The sequence below is a fragment of the Dipodomys spectabilis genome, unplaced genomic scaffold, assembly GCF_019054845.1.
Source record: "Dipodomys spectabilis isolate Male_0828 unplaced genomic scaffold, ASM1905484v1 ptg000048l, whole genome shotgun sequence".
In the NCBI taxonomy this organism is placed as follows: domain Eukaryota; kingdom Metazoa; phylum Chordata; class Mammalia; order Rodentia; family Heteromyidae; genus Dipodomys; species Dipodomys spectabilis.
In genome coordinates, this window is record NW_024870725.1 from 2,299,810 (window position 1) to 2,321,445 (window position 21,636).

The window sequence follows — 21,636 nt, forward strand, 5'->3', positions numbered from 1 at the left end:
GTAGAGTTTGAAATTTGGTATTGATATTCCTCCAGCAGTGTTCTTCTGTTGAGGATCATTTTTGCTATTCGGGGTCTTTTATTGTTCCATATGAATTTTTGGATTGCCTCTTCTATTTCCTTGAAGAATGTGGCTGGAATTTTGTTAAATATCGCATTGAATTTGTAGACAGCCTTGGGAAATATTGCCATTTTCATGATGTTGATCCTTCTAATCCAGGAGCATGGGAGTCGTGGCCATTTTATAAGTTCTGTGTTGATTTCCTTTTTCAAGTTTTTTAAGTTTTCATCATAGAGGTCCTTCACTTCTTTAGTTAAGTTAATTCCTAGGTATTTTAATTTTTGTGGGGCTATTATGAATGGAGTTACTTTCCTAATTTCAGCCACACTTTCCTCATGTTGGCATAGAGAAAAGCCAATGATTTTTGAGGGTTAATTTTATATCTTGCTACTTTGCCAAAGTTTTGAATCAGCTTGACTAATTTGGGAGTGGAATCTATGGGATTCTTTAAATACAAGATCATGTCATCTGCAAGGAGGGAGAGTTTTACTTCTTTCCCTATTTGGATCCCCTTTATGTTTGCATCTTCTCTTATGGCTGTAGTGAGGCATTCTAATACTAGAGTGAAGAGAAGTGGAGAGAGTGGACATCCCTGTCTCATTCCTGAGTTAAGAGGAAAGGGTTTTAGTTTTTCACCATTAAGTGTAATGCTGGCTGAAGATTTGTCATATACAGCCTTTATTGTATTGAGGAAGGTTCCATTGATTCCTAATTTTTCCAGAACCTTCATCATAAAGGCATGTTGGATCTTGTCAAATGCTTTTTCTGCATCTATTGAGATAACCATGTGGTTCTTATCCTTGCTCCTTTTGATGTGATGAATTATCTTAATTGTTTTGGGTATATTGAACCAGCTTTGCATCCCTGAAATGAATCCTGTTTGATCGTGGTGTATGAGTTTTTGGATGAATTGTTGAAGTCAATTGGCCAAAATTTTGTTGAGAAGTTTTACATCAATTTTCATCAAAGAAATGGGTCTATAGTTCTCTTTCTTTGATGAGTCCCTGCCTCGTTTGGGGATGAGGCTTATGATGGCTTCGTAGAATGTGTTCGGTAGTGAACTTTCTCTTTCAATTTCATTGAAGAGTTGGAGGAGTATCGGTGTGAGCTCTGCTTTGAAGGCCTTGTAGAAATCTGCTGTAAAACCATCTGGTCCTGGACTTTTCATAGATGGGAGGTCTCTTATTGCTCTTTCTATTTCAATGCTTGATCTGGGCCTGTTAAGATGGTTTAACTCATCTTGGTTTAGTTTTGGCATGTCAGTATTTGCTAAGAAAAGGTTCACTTCTGCCAAGTTCTTAAACTTATTAGCATAAAGTTTTGAGAAGTATTCCTTCATAATGTTCTGATTCTTGGTTGTTTCTGTGGTGATGTTTCCATTCTCATATCTGAGTTTATTTATTTGGGTGTGTTCTCTTCTTTTTCTGATAAGATTTGCTAAGGTTCTGTCAATTTTGTTAATTTTTTCGAAGAACCAACTCTTTGTTTTGTTTATACTTTCTATAGTTTTTTTTGGATTCTAATTCATTTAATTCTGATTTTATTTTAATTATTTCTTTCTGTCTACTGGATTGGGCGTTACCTTGCTGCTCTTTTTCAAGGAGGTTCAGATGTCTCATTAAAGTATTGGTTTCTGATCTCTCCCAATTGTTGATGTAGGAACTCAGAGCTATAAACTTGCCCCTGAGTACTGCCTTTTCTGTGTCCCAGAGGAGCTGGTAATTTGTGTGCTCATTTTTATTGAATATTATGAACATCTGAATTTCCTTTCTAATCTCTTCCGTGACCCACTTGTGATACAGCAGTGTGTTGTTCAGCCTCCATGTGTTACAGGATTTTCTTCCGTGGCTTTTGATGTTGAGTTCTAATTTTATTCCCTTGTGGTCTGAGAAAATGAAGGTATAACTGAAATGTTTCTGAATTTGGGCAAGTTTGCTTTGTGGCCTAAAATGTGGACTATTTTAGAAAATGTTCCATGTGCTGCTGAGAAAAACGTGTATTCTGATGATGCTGGGTGAATTATTCAGTAAATGTCTGTTAAATCTAGTTTATCTATACACTTGTTTGGATTTGCTTTTTCTCTGTTAAGTTTTTACTGAGTTGATCTATCTAGTGGGGAGAGTGGTGTGTTAAAATCCCCAACAATTAATGTATTTGGATGTATGTGGGGTTTGAGGGAAAGTAGTGTTTCTTGCATAAATTTAGGTGCTCTGTTGTTTGGCGAATAGATATTTAGAACTGTAATATCCTCCGAAAGGAGAGATCCCTTAATTAGTATGTAGCAACCTTCTTTATCTCTTCTCACAAATTTTAATTTGAAGTCTATTTTATCTGATATTAGGATTGCAACTCTTGCCTCTTTACGGGGGGCTGTTTGCTTGGTAGATTTTTGTTCCAGTCTTTAACATTGAAAATGTGTTTGTTTTTATGGGCAAGATGTGACTCCTGATGGCAGCAAATAGAAGGATCTTGCTTTTTAATCCAACTAGACAGTCTATGTCCCTTAATTGGAGACTTAAGCCTGTTAATGTTGAGAGATAGGACTGAGAGGTATTTGGGAGTTCCTGCCATTTTATTCATCTTCTTGGGGGCTGCGAAAACAGAGTTCTTCCTATGGTTCTTGGATTCTCAGTTTGGGTGCAGTTTCTTGGCCTTTATTGTGGTCTTGTTGGTTTTCTATGTGTAGGACATCTTTAAGAATCTTATGTAGGGCTGGTTTGGTGGAGATGCATTGTTTCAATTTTTCTTTGCTATGGAAGGTTTTTATTTGGCCTTCAGTTATGAAGGAGAGTTTAGCTGGGTACAGTGTTCTTGGTTGATAGTTGTTTGTCTTTAGGGCATGGCATACATCATTCCAGGCTCTTCTTGCTTTGGTTGTCTCTGCTGAGAAATCTGAGGTGATTCTATTTGGTTCCCCTTTAGAGGTGATTGATTTTTTTCTCCTTGACAACTTCAAGGATCTTTTCCTTGGTCTGAATTGATCCTGTGTGGATTATAATGTGATGGTGGGATATCCTATTCTGGTCTTGTCTATTTAGAGTTCTAAAAGCTTATTGTATCTGAATAGGCCTATCTTTTTGCATGTTTGGGAAGTTCTCTGATAAGATCCTGTTAAACAATTTTCCTAGACCATTAACTTCTGTTTCTAGGTGCTCCTCTACACTCATTATCCTTAGATTAGGCCTTCTGATCCTGTCTCCCAAGTGTTGAATAGATCTATCATAATTCTTGGACTTGTCTTGGATGGTTGTATGTTCTTTCTCTGTAATATCTAAGCTGTCTTCAATCCCCGAGATTTGATCTTCTGCATGGTCTAATTTGCTGTCAAGACTTTCCACTTTGTTTTTTATTACTTTTCCTTCTAATTGGTCAGCTTTGATGGCTTCAAATTCTTTGCTGAAGCTTTGTTTTAGATCTTGTATGAACTTCTTTACTTCCTTAATTTGGTGTTCGGTGTTTATTCTCAAATCACTTAGTTGATTGGTAATGGTTTCTTTGAACTCCCATTCCTTTTGTTGGGTTCCATACAGCATTCCCTTTGTGTTCTCCCTGACTTCCTTCAGCTCTTTGTTAATGGATTCCATGAATGCCTTTAGTGATCTTTGTGTATTCTCATCCTATTCTCTCCATTCCTGTGTTACTCTTTGCTTAGTTTCCTCCCGTTCATGCCATTCCTGTAATTCTCTTTGAGTTTTCTCAGCCTGCTCACACTATTCCTGCCTTTCTCTTTGAGTGTTCTCAAGCTGCTCACGCAATTCCTGTATCAGTTTTTGAGTAGCTTCCTCGCGCTCATTATATTTCTGTATTAACCTTTTGTTTGCTTCCACTCTCTCCCCCATCACACTCATACAGTGTCCTTTGTAGGTTTTCAATCTTTTCCTGTATTAACCTTTGGTTTGCCTACTCTCTCTCCTTATCATGCCTCTATAGAGTCCTTTGTAGGTTTTCAATTTTTTCATTTATTATGTTTACCAGCAGTGTTTGTAGAGCTATTTGAGAACTCTCCTCTGGATTATTCATTATCTGTTCTGTCCCCTGATTATCATGAGTGGGAGTTGAGATACCCAGACTTGCCATTTTTCTTGTGTTTTTCTGGCTTACTCTGCCCATTTGGGATGAAAGTAACACCAGTCTTGTGGTAGACCACTATCTTAAGGCAAGCATCAACCAAAGTCTGTAGTTGCACAGACAAAAGTTTGCAGATACAATCTGGTTCAACAGATATATCTATTCAACAGCAAAAAAACTATATATTAATGGGCTACAAATTGTAAGAAGAATTTGGCAAACCAGAAATTATTAGGTTTAGGGAGAGATGTGGGTAAAAATAGGAATAGAGGGATGTGGGAAGGCACAGAGAGAGTTAACTAAGTCCTAATCTCAAAGCGGGAAATAGGTTGGATAAAATGAAAATAGAGAGAGAGAAAAAAAAGAAGAAAGAGAAAGAGAAAAAAGAGACAAGAAAAATAGAAAAGCAAAAATTAAAAATAAAAAGTGCAATGCTTAAAAATTATGCAAATTGAAAATGAAATATTCAGTGAAGAATGTGGATATAATGAGAGAAGAGGAAGGATATAATGGAGACTTGAAAAAATTAAAAATAAAAATACGTAAAATATCATATAGGTATAAAGAGGTAGTACTGCTATTAAGGAATTTAAGTCTAAGAGGTTTTGAATTGAGTAATAAATTTCTGGATTAAGTGTGTACTCAATGGGGGATAAGGTCTAATAATTGACTAGGAGCATATCTGAGGATGTGCAGAACAGCAATTAAGTCACACAAAGAAGAACGAAAGAGAAGAAAAGGTGAAAAGAATGATAAATAAAGAAAAAAAGATCAAAAGTTCAGTAGAGCAAAACAAAAACAAAAAAATACAATTTTTAAAAGAAAAAAAAAAGAAAGAAAACCGCACACACACATATACCACTAAAATAAAAATTATAAGAGGAAGAAAAAAAGTTACTAGAAAACAATTTTTTTAAAAGGTAAAAATTAAAAATTAAAAAGAGTTTTAGAAAATTTTTTTTTATAAAAGGTACAAAAAAAAGTTCTTTGAGTTTTTGGGGGAGGGTTGGGAAGATCCTATATCTCCCTTGTGTCTGTCACCAGCCTCTTGTTGGAGTCTCTGGTCTGCTTGTGGTGTTTGATTTTCCTGTGGCTTGGTTGGTTTCTTAAGTCAGTGTGAGCAGGCAGATAAATGTTCTGCTTTTCCCAAGATTTTGTGATCCTACTCCCAGGCTAGTTCAATGGGAGGGAGATCTGCTTTGAGTTTCACAAAAGAGGGAGATGGCTGTTTCCTCAAGTTTGGAGACCTGTGATGAGGGTAGGTTCTGGGTAGAGTTGAGGCCTTTCAGCAAACAGTAAGTTTTCCCTGAGGGGCTAGCTTGTGAGAAACTCACAGAGCCCAGCCTGGAGCCATTCTCAGGGTTTATGTTTACTCAGTTTCTATTGATTGTTAGGCTGCTAAAGAGAGGGGCAGCCTCTGGCTCTGTTTAGTCAGTGAATAGAGCCACTCCTGGGGCTGACGGTCTGAGCTGAGTGACTTTTCCCTGGGTGGAGCTTAGTCTGGCAGATCAGAGTAGATTCTTGTGACTTGCTAAATGACTCTAGTTTTCTTCCCAGGCCTGAATTGGAGCTAGCATCTCAGCCGGGCCTTTGTCAGTATCAAAGATGGAGATCTCCAGTAGTGGGGGGGGGGGTGGCCTTCCCTCCTCTGCTCCCTGAGACGAAGTGAGGATGTCAGGCTTATACTCATGCTGAGTCTTGGTTCCTGGGTCATCTCTGGTCCACAAACTGCAGGATGAAGATGTCTGCTCCTTGTCGGTTCTTGTTGGTGTTGAGTAGAATCCGCTCACCTGCCGTGTCTGGCTCCTTCATCCTGGGCTCTCTGTGTTGCAGGTATGGTGGCTACGCCCCTGCCGCTGCAGCCACAGCCGCAGCCACAGCTGCTGGCAAGTGCTCAGATCTTTCTTCTTGCCTGGATTTTCCCTCTCTGGCCTAACTCTCTGTACTGTGATGGCACACTTGGTGTGATTCTCTGGCTTAGAACTATTCACTGGAACACTAAAACTGCTTTCTATGTGAGAGCTTGTTTAGCCTCCAGTGTCTCCTCCTCCATCTTCCCAGAACCCAGACCAGGCTCACTTCTGTCTACACCCTCACCTTTACTCCAGCAGCCTCCAGAGGGAGAAGATGCAGCCTGAGGTTTGTCCATGCCCCGCTTCTTGGCTGCTGTAACACAAGGGGGGGGGACTTAGTAGGTCTGTGACCAAGCTCAGCTAGAGGCTGGGACTTTTATTCCCCCAAAGATGCTCAAATAAATAATAAAAACACAAATAAACAAAAAAAACAAGGATCCACATTTAAAACTTGTATCAATTCTGAAACAGAACTAGACAAGACAACAACCAATGGTTGAGTTAGGGATTAATGGGCCCCCAGTTTATCCCTACCAGAACTCTGTGCTGTTCTCACTCAGCAAGCTGAATCCAGAGTGTGCTTAGTGAGCCTGCCACTCTCACTCAGATCTTCCCCACTTCAGAAAACATAGAACAGAAAACACACCGAAGTAAACAAGACAGACAAGTGGCCACAAAGTCAAAATCAGGTCTCAGTGAATGGGACGATGTCTCACCACCATTCACTTACCAGGGGATTCAAACCCCCTCTACTCACCTCTGGAGGATTTTTCTTTTAGATTCCTGCAAACCTTGACCCAGGGGCCTTCCAAGGTGGAGGAGAATTCCAAGTCATCTTGGGGCAAGAGAAAGAAGTCCCTAATGGCCGTCTCCTCAGACTGTCAGGTTTTCCCCCATACTCAGACACCCTGGGCCAAGACCCAAGGCTAAGATCTTGCTGGTGCCACTTGCAGGTGGTCAGTGGCAGTTTCCTCCAGCCGAGAGTTCTCCCTGCCAGCCATTCCAAGTTATTGCTAGATCCTCCAGGTTCATTGCCCCCCACTACCCCCCTGCCTCCAGAGAGGGTGGAGGAGGTGGCAGTGAAGGGCAAGGAGGGAGGTCAGTTTAAAGTGCAAGTAAAAAAGGAGATTAAAAAAGGAGCGAGAGAGAGAAACAGATACTCAGGGGTTTTATTGAGCCAGTCTCCTCCGGGCTCATCAGAATGAATCTAGGAGGAGAAATGTTTCCAAAACACATACATACAAACATTGAAACAAAACACATTTACAGCATGCATGTTTTAGACTGTCAGATCGACAATGCTGGGCACACCAGGTGACTCAAACCCCTTCTAAAACAGCCTACACTGTAAACTATCAAGTAGTAAGTACAGGACTGGGGACTTGCAAAAATATCACTCAACAGGGGACTCGAACCCCTTTCTTGATAGATTACTCCCACTGGGGATCCAGGGGACATCACCCCCGTTCCCATTGGCTGTCTTATAGTGTGTCCCCCAACACTTCTTGCCTACTCCAATACCAAACCTACAAGCAACACAATTACCAGACAATTACAAAGCCGCAGTGCTTTAACTTACTGGCCATTTTTTGCAACTCTCTGATCAGGTATCTGAGTGGGCTTATGAGGGGGATCCTGACAAGCCCCCCTCTGTTAGACTCGAGCTCAAGACCCCCCCCCAAGCGTCCCCCAGAGATCACGACCACGACCAATGCAAACAGCAAAAGAGTCTTTTTTTGCAAGCTCGAGACTCACAATTGTCACCGACGCAGTGGGTCAGAGTTGTGAACCCCGACCCCTATTCCAGCAGGATTTTTATTGAGTAAGGATGTCAAGCTCATTGGTTAGGGGTTTGATCATTTCCAGTAAGGGCAGGGACTTTCTAGCTTAGCGGTTAAAGGATAGGTTAAATCATACATCATTGGTTGGATAAGTGGGGCTAACTACAGGAATGCTGAATTATGTCTTGTCCTAAATGTTTTCACGAAGAGTTGGGGGGAGAGACTGCTCAAATTCCTGGACTGGTCAGGGCAGCCTGATCCCTTAATAATTCTTACTGTTATCTTGTCTTGGTGAAGGATCTAACACTTACTTTCCAATAACAGATGACAAATGTTTTAGTTTTGTCTGAAATTACTGCTAAACTTATTTTTGGTCTCTCATTAGGTATTTTAGTTTTTATGGGGCTATTATAAATGGAGTTGCTTTTCTGATTTCAGCCACACTGTTCTCATTGTTGGCATACAGAAAAGCCATTGATTTTTGAGGGTTAATTTTATACCCTGATACTTTGGCAAATCAGCTTGTGTAATTTGGGAGTGGAGTCCATGGAATTCTTTAAATACAAGATCATGTCATATGCAAAGAGAGAGAATTTTACTTCATCTTTCCCTATTTGGATTCTTTTTATGTTTTCATCTTGTCTTTTTGCTGAAGCTAGGCATTTTTTTTTTTAATTTAATTTTATTTTATTTGAGAACATACTGTACAGAGGGGTTACAATTACATGGGCAGGATAATGCATACATTTCTTACCAAGCATTGCAGCCTCCTCCTTTGTTTACCCTTCACCTCCCTTCCCAGCCTCCCCTCTCCCTCCCACCCAATCATACCACCCCTCCCCCCCCCCCCGACATTGTAAAGCTGGTTTTGACATGACATTTTGTACTTCTCATTGTTGCAACAGGTCCACCTGAATCCTTAAACGACTTGTTTGTCCCCATCTCCTCCACATGTTATACTGACATCAAATATAGTGAAAGCGGGGGTTACACTGTGGGGGAGGGACATACAAAGCAACAAAGAGATAATATTATAAATGCGTTAGAAACACATGCATGAAAGAAACAAAAACATTAAAATACATATTTGAGGTTTCGTTTTCCTAACATCACATTATTTGACTTTTTCCGCTTGACTCATACCTATACTAGATATTGCAAATAAGGGAAACCATGGGACCTATGTTTCTTTGGGCCTGGCTTACTTCACTTAATATAATTTTTTCCAAGCCTTTCCATTTCCTAACAAATGGGGAAATGTCATTCTTTCTGATGGAGGCATAGAATTCCATTGTGTATATATACCACATCTTCTTGATCCATTCATCTACTGAGGGGCATCTGGGTTGGTTCCATGTCTTAGCTATGGTAAATAATGCTGCAATAAACATAGTTGTGCTGGTAGCTTTAGTGTGGCCTTGTTTGTGATCATTTGGGTAAATGCCCAAAAGTGGGATTGCTGGGTCATTGGGGAGCTCTATGTGGAGTCTTTTGAGGAACCTCCATACTGCTTTCCAAAGTGGTTGAACAAGTTTACATTCCCACCAACAATGAAGTAAGGTTCCTTTCTGTCCACATCCCCTCCAGCATCTGTTGTTGTTAGAGTTCTTGATTTTTGCTGTTCTAACTGGAGTGAAGTGATATCTCAATGTTGTTTTGATTTGCATTTCTTTTATGGCTAGGGATGTTGAACATTTCTTCATGTGTCTATTGGCCATCCTTCTTTCTTCTTCAGAGAAGCTTCTCTTTAAGTCTTTCGCCCACTTACTTATTGGGCAGTTGTTTCTTTGAGGATTTGTTGTTGGGTGGTTTAATTTTTTGAGTTCCAAGTATATTTTAGATATGAGACCCTTGTCCGTTGTATGGCTAGTAAAGATTGAAGCTAGGCATTTTAAGGTCACACAATATAATGCTAAGGGAAATGAACCCCATGATAGGGACACAAGTGATTTTTTCTTTCTTGCTATTGTTTCTAACATATTTATAGGTACTATGTGATTTTTCTTGTTGCTTTGGATGTCCCTCCCCCACGGTATAACCCCTCTTTTCACTGCATTTGATGTTGGTATAATTTGAGGAGGAGAAGGGAAGAAACAGTGTGTTTAAATAGGGATACCGATTGACTCATGCAACAATGAGATGTACAAGATGCTTTCTTTCTTTCTTTTTTTCAGTCATGGGGCTTGAACTCTGGCCTGGGTTGCTGTCTCTGAGCTCTTCAGCTCAAGGCTAGTGCTCTACCACCTTGAGCTACCAGATCATTTCCGGTTTTCATGTGGTTAATTGGAGAAATGAGTCTCATGGACTTACCTGCCTGGGGTGACTTTGAACTGCAATTCTCAGAACTCAGCCTCCTGTGTCGCTAGGATTAAAAGCATGAGCCACTGGCAGCCAGCTTATAAAATATCTATAAAATATTTGTAAAAATTTATAAAGTAAAATTAAAAATATTAATTTAAATTATAAGCTAAAGACATTGTTAACTGCTTAAAAAATTAGAAAGCATTCAACAGATTAACATAGCATCATTTTACATATTTTTAAAACTTATGGTTACAAGAATGTTCATATAATCACATTTAAAGTAAATATTAAGTAATGCATTTTGCATTTATGTGTTTCTGCTTATTCATCATTATCTGGATTTAGATCTTAATGTGCAAATAGCTGTTATTAATTTAAAATATGTGGTCAATTTGAAGAACTTGATCTATTCTCAGAGAATTGCAAGTAAGAAATATAATAAATTAGCAAAGAAAATATTCTTTTAATCCATGGAATATAGTTTTCCTGACATTTTGATAAGGAAAGTCCAAATGATCTGATATTAAATAAATCATTGGAATTCAGTCATCTACTCTAAAATCAATATTTGTCTATTGAACAATTGAAGCCCATGAACAATTCAGATTCATTTTTATGGTAGATATTTTAATTGGTCTTCAATGTACTGAAATATGAAAAAAATAGAATTACAGGTTTATTTAATACTTTGTCATTCATTCCTATTACAATAAGTCATTTTAAAATTTAGTATAATACTATGTTGAAAATATGGAGTGAAGACTTTTTGAAATGAAAGTCACAACCTGGGAGTAATATAAATCACCTGAGATATCAACTTTTTTTTTTTAGTAAAGTCTGTGAAAGCTGTGCTCTCTGGGTACCCCAGGCAGGCTAAAATGTAGTTTAACATGGACCATTGTGTCTTGCTATCTAGATTTGGATGCTTGTCAGAATCGCAACGCTTCACCAAGACATGCAGAAAGAACATTCACTATGCGAACATTTCAACATATCGTATTAATCTGTGTGAAAAGCATTGCTAGTCTATGTTTCTGTGGATGACCTCTTTGCACAGAGTGATAGCTTTATCCTTTTTCACATCATTATGTTTCCTGCGGGAAAAATCCTGCTCTGCTACATCATAATAACGCGTAATCTTCTTGCTCAGTTTAGCTGAGATTTAAGAAGACTGTTCATAGAAGCTGTTCTTGAAAGCCTGATCTATAATTTTTCAGAATCACCCTAGCAGAAGAGCAGGGATCTTTATAAGAAGGATACAAGGATTAAAACTGTTAAATGAAGATTAGTTTCAAGTTTTACAATCTGATGCCAAACCATCTGGCAAATCTCATGTCAGGTTTTGTTAAACCTCTGAGCTTTTTAAGTGTTAATTCATCTTCCTTCTCTAACATTTCCACTTCTCAAAATGCACACACACAATCACACACACACATTCAATCACACATATACACAGCACACACTTAAAAATTGATGATTAAGATAACAGATCTAATTAAGTGCTTCAACCTTGTTGAATTTTCCACCTGATGCTTGTTACCCTAAAGACAATTTCAAAATAGCTGTTTGCTTTTTAGCAGAATCCCTGGAAACTGTATGGGTAAACGACTATATCCTTCCCAAATTACTCTTCACTCTTTTCCATTTTTCCCTTGTAGCTAACTACATTCAGAAGAAATATCTCCTTTTTCTTGGAATGCCAAACCAGTTCAGAGAGCCTCAGACAAGGCTGAAAATTATTAGTCAAGCCTATGGAATAATTCAACCTTATATATTTTAAAGATATCATTGTAGTTTTGATAATGGCAGTTATCCAAGAAAAAATAATCTAAAGTAAATTTTACTTTACATTAACCTAGTGTTAAATCATTTGACACATTTTATCCATGAATATGAAATTTAAAAATATATTATTCTTAATATAAATTTGCAAGGAGGAAACAAAACACAACCATAAAAGAATAAAAAAGGATTAATACTAGTTCATAGATACTCTGGATTCACAATGTTTTGGAGCATTCTGAATATTATGCCATAATACTAGTAAATAAAAATTGTCATGTCCCCTTAGTTCTGACCGATGTGTGTCAGTTAAACCTGGAAATGAAATATCAATACATTATACATTTTCTGGTGTTTTGTCATCTCCAAAACTATGGTAAAACACAGTTTGTAAATTTGTTTGGAAATATGTTAATCTTTGTAGCTCAACCTAAAAGAAAAATAATACTTCAAGGATGTAATATTTATTCACATGAAGAATACTCGACTATTTAAGCCAAACACTTATAATCAAACTACATCTCTAAACCTATTCAATGCAGCCTCTCTGTTGTCTCACCCCAAACCTTTACTGATTTTTATACAAATTTAGCTGTGTTCCATAGCATTTTAACTAACTAGTTCATTGTAACTTTTCAATATTCACTTTATATTTAGATCTACCTTTACTTATCTTTGAACAGTCATAATATTACTCATATTGACTCTCACATTTTGAGGTTTGAGGAAACATCAAGTTTATAGTTAATCTTTTTACTTGAACCATTATCTAAATTTAAAACTACAATCATTTTAACTGAGAATGATATATTCTAAGATAGAAAACAATCTTGAATGATATAAAAACAAAAAAATAAACATTGGAGACCAAAAATGTACTATTATCTTGGTTTGATCAATATAAAATGCATACATGTTTTGAAACATAATTCGTATTAAATAAACTAAGAGTCATTAGATTTGTTAAGTAGGTGTTCTAATATTTGTCACAACTTTTGTTCCTAGTTTGCCTTGGCTATATTCTTTTTCTAAATAATTTGTATTGTAAAAAAATACTGTACAGAGGGGTTACAGTTACATGAGTAAGGTAAATGAGTACATTTCCTATCGACAATTGTTACCCCCTCCTTTGTTTTTCCCTACCATCCCTTCCCTCTCCATCTCCCCAACTCCTCCCTACCCCCCAAGTTGTAAAGTTCGTTTTCAACATCGTGTCTTGTATACCTCATTGTTACAATGGGTCAACCTTTTCACACAGTATAACCCCTGTTTTCACTGTATTGGTTGTTGGTGTCCTGCATCTTGTATATACATTTTTCTAATTTGGGGAGGAAAAGGGATAACAAAATGTTGAAATAAGGACACAGCTTGTTTTGGCTATTTTCAAAGTATGATCTTGCTTGATGTATAGGCTCTATGTTACTGGATTTAGAGGAGTGCACTACTGCCAAGCCATTGTGCCTCCCACATAGCTGGGATAGTAGTACATGACACTCTATCCAGCCACAGGTTGAGAAGGAATCTCAAATCTTTTATGACCTAATTGGTTTTCTACTGTGATCTGCTAATCTCTGCACATATACCTAGGATTATAGAATTGAGTCATATTGTCGAGCAGAAGAAAAAGTTAAAAATATTAATTTGTAATCAAAAGTCTTTTTCTGTAATTAGAGGTCATTTAATGATAGCAAGTTATCACTATAAGCATCAGTATTTAATATCATTAAACATATATCATTTTCTTAGATATTATGTAAGACTTTCCAGAAAATGAATTATATGCTGGTTGAAAGAAGATTTTTTCAATAACCTGTCAATATATCCAATATATGGCAATTGAATAAAAATAATAGATAAGCTTGCTAAAATCTTTGATAACTAAAGAAATGATTGTAACACCATTAAATGTACTATTTTTGTAAAACTTGACATTCCTGGGGTATGTATGATTACTTAGAAAATGGAAACACACCCACATTTCTGTTGGAAAATTTGCCATATGTGAGAAAGAAATATGTTGAATATGTTGAAGCTACTCTGTTCTGCCTTTGCTAGAATTTTGAAACATTAATGTATTGTTGAGACTGTAATCAATAGTAGTATCATGATTTATATTATGAGGATGATTTTCTTTCCATTAGGTTTGAGTGGCAACAAAAATTCTAAGAAGTTAAAATAAAGTGACATACTTCATTTCTCCTTAAAATAAATCAGTCAGAGTACGCCATTTGCTTTGATATTAGTCAGGTTGAGTAATGCATTTAATAAGAGGAGTCTAAAGCTCAGAATCTCTTAGCCATTAGGAAAACAATTGAGAACAGCAAGAAGGACTTGACAGATTTAAGGTTTTAATCAGATTATCTTACTGCATGAGCCCTTTTGTTCAAGACAGTTATATTTTAGGAAATCTGTTTATTCTTAAGTTACCTATAACAGTTATTATTTTTCTGAAAGACCAGATTCTTTAGAAGTTGTCAATATATTTAATTATCACAAAAGAGACCTAATTGTGTGTATTATGAGCTACAATTCACATGTCTATGAATGGAAATTTTTCTTAAATTTTTCATACTTCATGCTTCAGGAGAAAATTGAGGGAGATTTAATTGAATTTGGGGCATTTATTTTGAATTCCTATAATTAAATATCAAGAATCTAGATATTTCTTACTCTTAAGTTTCAAAATTCTAAATAATATCATATAAATCAGCACATTATCTTTTTCTTATGCCCTTTTCTTTAGTATAAGAGAACATTGTTAGAAAAGTAATATAGCATTGCTTGAAAAAAGCAGTGATTTTTATATAGCATTACATTTTCTTTTAGTGAGTGAATTATGACCTAAATATCCCTAATTCTGGCATATTCACACCAAATATTTATACATATTTTCTTTGAGTTATAATTTTTGTTATTATCAATAAGACAGTGACACTTTTCAAAATTGTTTGAGATCATTGGCGAGAGTTTCCTCCCACATTTTAGCACTGAGCACTGTCTTAAAATGATCTGGATTAAAAAATGAGACTTAAACCTACAAAGACTGTGATTACTGTAAAGAGCCAATCTTTTCTTGACAGCGGGATAGTTAATTCCATAAAAGGAAAGATAGCATAATACATCCAGTATATGCTACATATAAAACAGAAATGCAAATCTGAACTTTATATCTCAGGTATCAATGAACAACCATATTTAATTTTCTTAAAACCGTCGAGTTTGAATATATTTAAACACTGAAATTGCCTAGCATTTCAATTTATCTCACCTGCATGATAGAGTTTCTGTATATTAGTACTATTTTATTAGATGAATTCTTAATTCTTTTTTTGTTGTTGTTGGTCATGGGGCTTTAGCTTTAACTGTGGGCTTGTGTGCTATCTTTCAGCTCTTCAGCTCAAGGCAAACACTACCACTTGAGCCACAGTGCCACTTCTGGTTTTCTGGTGGTTTATTGGAGATAAGACTCTCACTGAATTCCTGCCCAGGCTGGCTTTGAACCATGATCCTCAGATCTCAGCCTCCTTAATAGCTAGGATTACAGGCATAAGCCACTGGAGCGGGCTCCTAATTCTTAAATTTATAAGTCTGGGGCTTTGATGTGCAAGTGAATAGAATCAGGAAGAATAGAGACAGAGAAAAGGAACATTTTGTTTAAGGCTTTTTGTCTTTGTATTACAAAATAAAATCTTCCAATACTTTGATAAGTAAGCCTGCTATATAATAAATATGCTTAGTTGCCAAATTTTAAATGGCCAACCTATTTTCACATAGTTTAAAACTTTTAGCCACTTTAAATAGATCTCTAATTAATTCAGTAGGCATCTGAATATATCACTGTGTATTTGACAGAAGAAATCTTAGACAGACATCTAACAGCTTAGAGTTGAAGAGAATATTTAAATCAGATGATGAAAATGTGCAACAACAGAAGTAAAAGAGACTTTTTAAAAGTTAAATGTAACATCTAAGCATACATCTACGGCAAATTTTCTATCATTCACACCTTTTTTCAGGCATATTTGAGTGTTTCTACTTCACTTCTAATACAAATGTAAACTCACCACCAAATTTTACAGTTACATCAAGCTTATATGTTTAATTCTTTACTCATAAGTTTATCTTATCATCTTGTTATATTTCTTTGGACTTTTAGTCATCTGGAACAAATTTCTCATGTACTTTCCTTAACTAAAAACCTTCTAAAAAACCTTCCTCCCCATCCTGTCATGCAATTTTACTAATTTCAAACAATAGTGCACTGATAATAATTAACCATCTTCCTTTCCCCCCTTGTTCGAGATTGGCAAACATTTCTTTTAAAGTGTCTCATGTTTATTTTTAAAAATGAGAAACGAATTCACAAATTTTTGGAGGGTCCAGTCGTGGGGCCTGACTTCTGGGCCTGGGTGCTGTCCCTCAGCTCTTCAGCTCAAGGCTAGCACTCTACCACTTGAGCCACAGCACCACTCCTGGCTTTTTTGTTTTTGCTTGTGTGGTGCTGAAGAATCAAAACCAAGGCCTCAGGCATGCAAGGCAAGCGCTGTACCACTGAGCCACTTTCCCAGCCCAAATTCACAAAATTTTTAAGAATGGAAAGCAACTAAATATATCAGAGTGTAATGTTGAGGTAATGCAACATTATTAAGATTAATGGTTTGTGTGTTTCATCAATGAAAATGTCTTCTTTGGATGCACATGGGCCCTTCCAAATTTTCTTATCAATCCATGACTATGCTATGTTAGTTCAGTACGTAACAAATATATAGCTATATATATATATCAGTATATATACACATACACATATAAACATATATTTATGTACTAGCTTGTTTTCTTGAGTTTGCCCCTTATATCATTATACAGAAGATGAATCATTTTCAACTAAAGTGTAGAAAAAATATTTTAGTCACATATTTGTCACAACTCATTCCATCTTTTGATTGTGTGTGGGACAAAGATTTTGCTTCTTGTTTTAATTTTTGACTGGAGTACATAAAGCAATTCAACATAACTTGTTATTTGAAAGAAATTTTCAGTTGTTATATGAATTCATTATAATATATCTTTCATATATGAGCAATTTTACTTCTTGCTTGTTTTTTGATTTATTAAGAGGCTTCAAGTTTTCAGCAAAATATAATCTCCACATGATTGTGTAATAGTAGCCAAGATTAATGTCAGTAAATAAAATTTTCAATCCTATCTTGAGCTCAAAAAAATTCTGCAATACTTCATAAGCCATCCCTCTGATTATTTGGTAGGATAAGTTAAAATATGCAAAATGTTCAAAACTTTGCAAAGTCACAATGATTCAGTTCATAAAAGTAAATAAAGTTCCACATTGACATTAGTAATTCAATAACACAAGATTAAGCTCTTTTGCAGAATCTTTTGATAAGTAACATTGTAAATAGCCATAAGCATTGAAAACTTCATGTTTTATAAGCTTGGTTTTGTTAAATTGAATTTCTTTCCATCACATATATTGTTTACCATCCATCATTAATAATGATCATTAGCAGATTTCATATCACATATCATGTTTAGTTAATCAGGGATTTTTTGGTTACTTTGAAAATATTCTTGCTTGTTTGTTACATGAGAACTATTTATAGAGGCTAATCATGTAGTTGTTTCAAACTGGACATTACTTCTTCACATAAAGAACAAGTGTTCATTGTTGATTGCATCTGTTAACTCATGAAAAGACAAAGAAACCCATTCTAAATAATCTCTTTCTTTGTGTATTCACTTTTGTAGTTGTTATCAATGTTCTCAACTTTTTTGAGTAAGTGTATTTGCCAAAAGGTTAATCTTAAGTTTATTTTTTTTCTGGAAACATTTCTTCATTTGCTGTAAGCAAACATGTTTTCATTCGCTCACCATCATTAAATAGCTTTCTTTGGCTAGCTAACAAGTAGGCCTTTCAAGAACTTGCTTGAATTACAACTTATTATTTATGATATTTTTCATGAATAAACTTTGCTATGATAATGTTCTCTTTTAACCTTCTATTTCTTTTAGTTGTTAATTTCTTATAAATCAGAATATTATGTTGGTGATTGATTTTGGTAATATTAATAAAAATTGTTCATATTGTTTTATTTGTTTAAAAGCTTTCCTACTCAATTACCTTTAATCTCAAACTTTTCTTCATTTCTCATGTTGACTAATGACCGTACATTAGAATAAAAATAAAGAAAGAAGAAATAGGGGGTAATGCAAACAAGAATTCAATGTATATAATACAAAATTAAAAAGAATGAGGTAAGGGATAGTTAGAGGAGTGATGTGTGAGAATGTTGAAAGGGGTGACATTGATCAACTGCATTGTATTAATAAATTTCTTTGTTAAATAGCAATAATTTGCACATCTACATAATTTTTAAAAACAGCAAAAAAATAAACTCTCATGGTGACATGGCACCTAAAAACTTTGTCACATAGTAATGATGACACTTGATTTCGTATTACACTAAGCAACAGCATAAAGTGCGAAAAATGTGACATGGATACTGTGATACAACTACTCACCTCTGCTATAAGAATCCAATAGTCACTTATTTGGATTTGGATTTTCTCTACTACATAATAACACTTCTCTTTTCAAGCATCGAATGATGGTTTAACCAAACATTTACTACACATCCTGATAGCAACTATAAAGAAATGTGCATCATGTATCTACAATATTTTAAAAACAATGTATACTTTGTTTTTAAATAAATTTATTCAATTGCAGATATCATATTTCATTATTATGGGTTGGTAGGTGAGCACTTGCATACTTGTTCATATTATATTTTAATTGTTCAATATGGAAATAATTTATACAGAATATAGTAAATTTGAGTGTACAACACATAGAAGATAGGTTTAAATTTGTAACCATGATACAAACACAGTGTTTAAAATATTGCACTGTAATTCTTTTCAGCTTCATTGAATTAAATATTTTACATTGTCCTTCACAATTTGACCATATATTTAATTGAATAAATAAATATAATATTATATGCTAGTTTCATAAGAAAGTAATCTCTTTTTCTACTTTCTTTTAAATATTCCATGCAGGATGTCTCAACACTCAATACTCTGTTTGTGTAGAATATTTCAACACTCAATACGCTATTTGCTAAATAATATATTGTCTTAAGAGGGATTATTTTTAAAGAATTTTATCTATATACAATGCTTCTTCTGACATTTACTTGGGATTTAATTACAACGAATGGCATATGAATATTTATTGTTTTTTCCTTTTTCTAAAGCAAATGAAGGAGGTGGTAAGATCTCGCACTCCCATGAAAGAATCAATGACTGTGGAGATTTGGACGCATCCTCAACCACAGGTACAAATAAGAAATCCTTTTGTACCTTTCCTCCCTATTTTTTTTTTGGTGGGGAAGTTCAAACTTGCCCTGTTCAATATCTGAATCTGCTGAGATAAAAACATAACCGAAAAAACCAACAGAAAATACATAATACAGATTTAGTATTGTGCACATCTACCTGAGAACTATACAAATATTGAAAACTCAGATTAAAGGGTGCTTGCAGTTTAATTACCCTCTTCACATCAAGAGAAAAATAGAGAAATTATAAGTAATTTTAGAATGATAGAAATGATATAAGTAATTTTTAGAAGAAGAAGAAAAAGAGGAGGAGGAGGAGGAGGAGGGGCGGGGAGGAGGGAGGGGAGGAGGAGGAGGAGGAGGAGGAGGAGGAGGAGGAGGAGGAGGAGGAAGAAGAAGAAGAAGAAGAAGAAGAAGAAGAAGAAGAAGAAGAAGAAGAAGAAGAAGAAGAAGAAGAAGAAGAAGAAGAAGAAGAAGAGAAGAAAAAAGAAAAAGAAAGAAAGAAAGAAAGAAAGAAAGAAAGAAAGAAAGAAAGAAAGAAAGAAAGAAAGAAAGAAAGAAAGAAAGAAAGAAAGAAAGAAAGAAAGAAAAAGAAAGAAAGAAAGAAAGGAAGGAAGGAAGGAAGGAAGGAAGGAAGGAAGGAAGGAAGGAAGGAAGGAAGGAAGGAAGGAAGGAAGGGAAGGAAGGACAAAAAAAGAAAGAAAGAAAAGACAAAAAAAAAAGAAGAAAAAGAAAGAAGAATTGATCCCAAAAATGAAATTTCAGTAAGCCTTTGGGAAGTGATCAAGGTACAGGAAAATGCGGAGAATAGCACAGCCCTACAAAGGTTGTCATATTATGCAGTTAGTCTTTAAAATCCTCAGAATGGTTAGCATATTTTGTGTAAATGAGTAGAGAAATTCCAGTCTTCTCTCCTTTTGTGTGTGGGTGTGTGTGCCAATATTAAGGATGAGCACAGGACCTTATGCCTTAGCTTGGCATTTTTTGCTCAAATTTAACATTCTACTACTTGAGCCATACCTGTACTTACAGCATTTTTTTGCTGGTTAATTGGACATAAAAGACTCATGGACATTTCTGCTCCAGCTAGCTTTTAACTGTGATCAGATTTCAGTCTCTAGAGTAGCTAACAGTGTAGGTGTGACCCATCAGCACCTCTCTTCCATTTCCATTTCTGAGTTAATCTTCCCTGGTTAATGAAGTTTTATAAAGGAATCCAAGATAACTGCAATTTTTGGAAGAACTTCTTTAAAAAGTTAACAGAACTGCAGAGAGTCACTTATTAAACAGAGACAAACATGTGAAATGAGAAACCTTGATCTAAGGCCTTCCAATTTCCTTTTAACTCCTGGTATTAATTCAAACATCTTTTTGGATAATATTTTTCAGAACCTCAAAATGTTTAAATTATTATTAACATATAAAAATATTTAGTATTTTCCCATGTGTGTTCCATGAAGTTTTTTTTTTCTTTTCTTTTTTTTCTTTTTTCTTTTTTGCAGTCATGATATTTGAATTCTGGGACTAAGCACTGTCCCTCAGCTCTTCAGCTCATGGCTAGGACTCTGCCACTCGAGCCGCACCATTTTCGGTTTTCTGGTGGTTTATTGGAGATAAGAGTTTCACGTATGTTCCTGCCCGGGCTAGCTTTGAATTGTGATCCTCAGATCTCAGCCTCCTGAGTGGCTAGGATTCCAGGTGTAAGCCACCGGTGCCCAACTTCTTTGGGTATTTTAGTGTTGGATTCTAGTACTGAAAATATAACAGTAAACATTTGCTTATTTCTACTGTTTACTAATAATGGAGTTAGTTTAGTTGTAGGATCAGGGGCATTCATTTATCTAAAAGTATCGTATAAACAATTGACGATTCCCTGAAATTTTAAATGTATTTCCAGGATTAAAGATTTTAAAAATTGAGATGTGTTATTTTGTAATATGACATAAATTTAAGGTTTACGTGTATATAGTGTGATTTCATGCTAATTAAACAAGTTTTTGTAACACCATGAAAACTAGTTCATAAGAAATCCAGTTTGAATATGTTTTTTTCAAAATTAAGCAATGAAGTATTTTTAAAGAAACTATTTTTATGCATTTCAATCAGAACAGACAAAAATGTGGTGAACAATGCTTACAAATTTGTTTTCCCAGTACAGAATCTAAGGGCACTTTAAAAAAGATTGAGGTCTACAGTATTTTCACAATAAAAAAAATTAAAATTAAAAAAAAAATTGAGGTCTAAGAAGGTGGCTCAGTGGTAGAGTGCTTGCCTTGTATGCATGAGGCCTTGGCTTTGATTCCTCAGCACCACATAACCAGAAAAAGCCTTAAGTAGTGCTGTGGCTCAAGTGGTAGAGCGCTAGCCTTGAGCTGAAGAGTTGAGGGACAGTGTTCAGACACTACAACCAACAAAAATTAAAAAAAATAA

At 35.6% G+C, this 21,636-nt stretch overlaps 1 protein-coding gene across 6 annotated transcripts in view; it reads left to right on the top strand.

Moving 5' to 3' along the window:
- Positions 1 to 21,636, top strand: part of Pcdh11x (protocadherin 11 X-linked) — a 619,725-nt gene that overhangs the window by 251,896 nt on the left and 346,193 nt on the right. For 4 of the 6 annotated variants that reach the window (XM_042678788.1, XM_042678789.1, XM_042678790.1 and 1 more), the window contains exon 3: positions 19,123 to 19,203. The exons of the other annotated variants lie outside the window; for them this stretch is intronic. In XM_042678788.1, the coding sequence (XP_042534722.1) occupies positions 19,123 to 19,203 (81 nt within the window). The remainder of the gene's footprint in view (positions 1 to 19,122; positions 19,204 to 21,636) is intronic. 6 annotated transcript variants of the gene reach the window in all.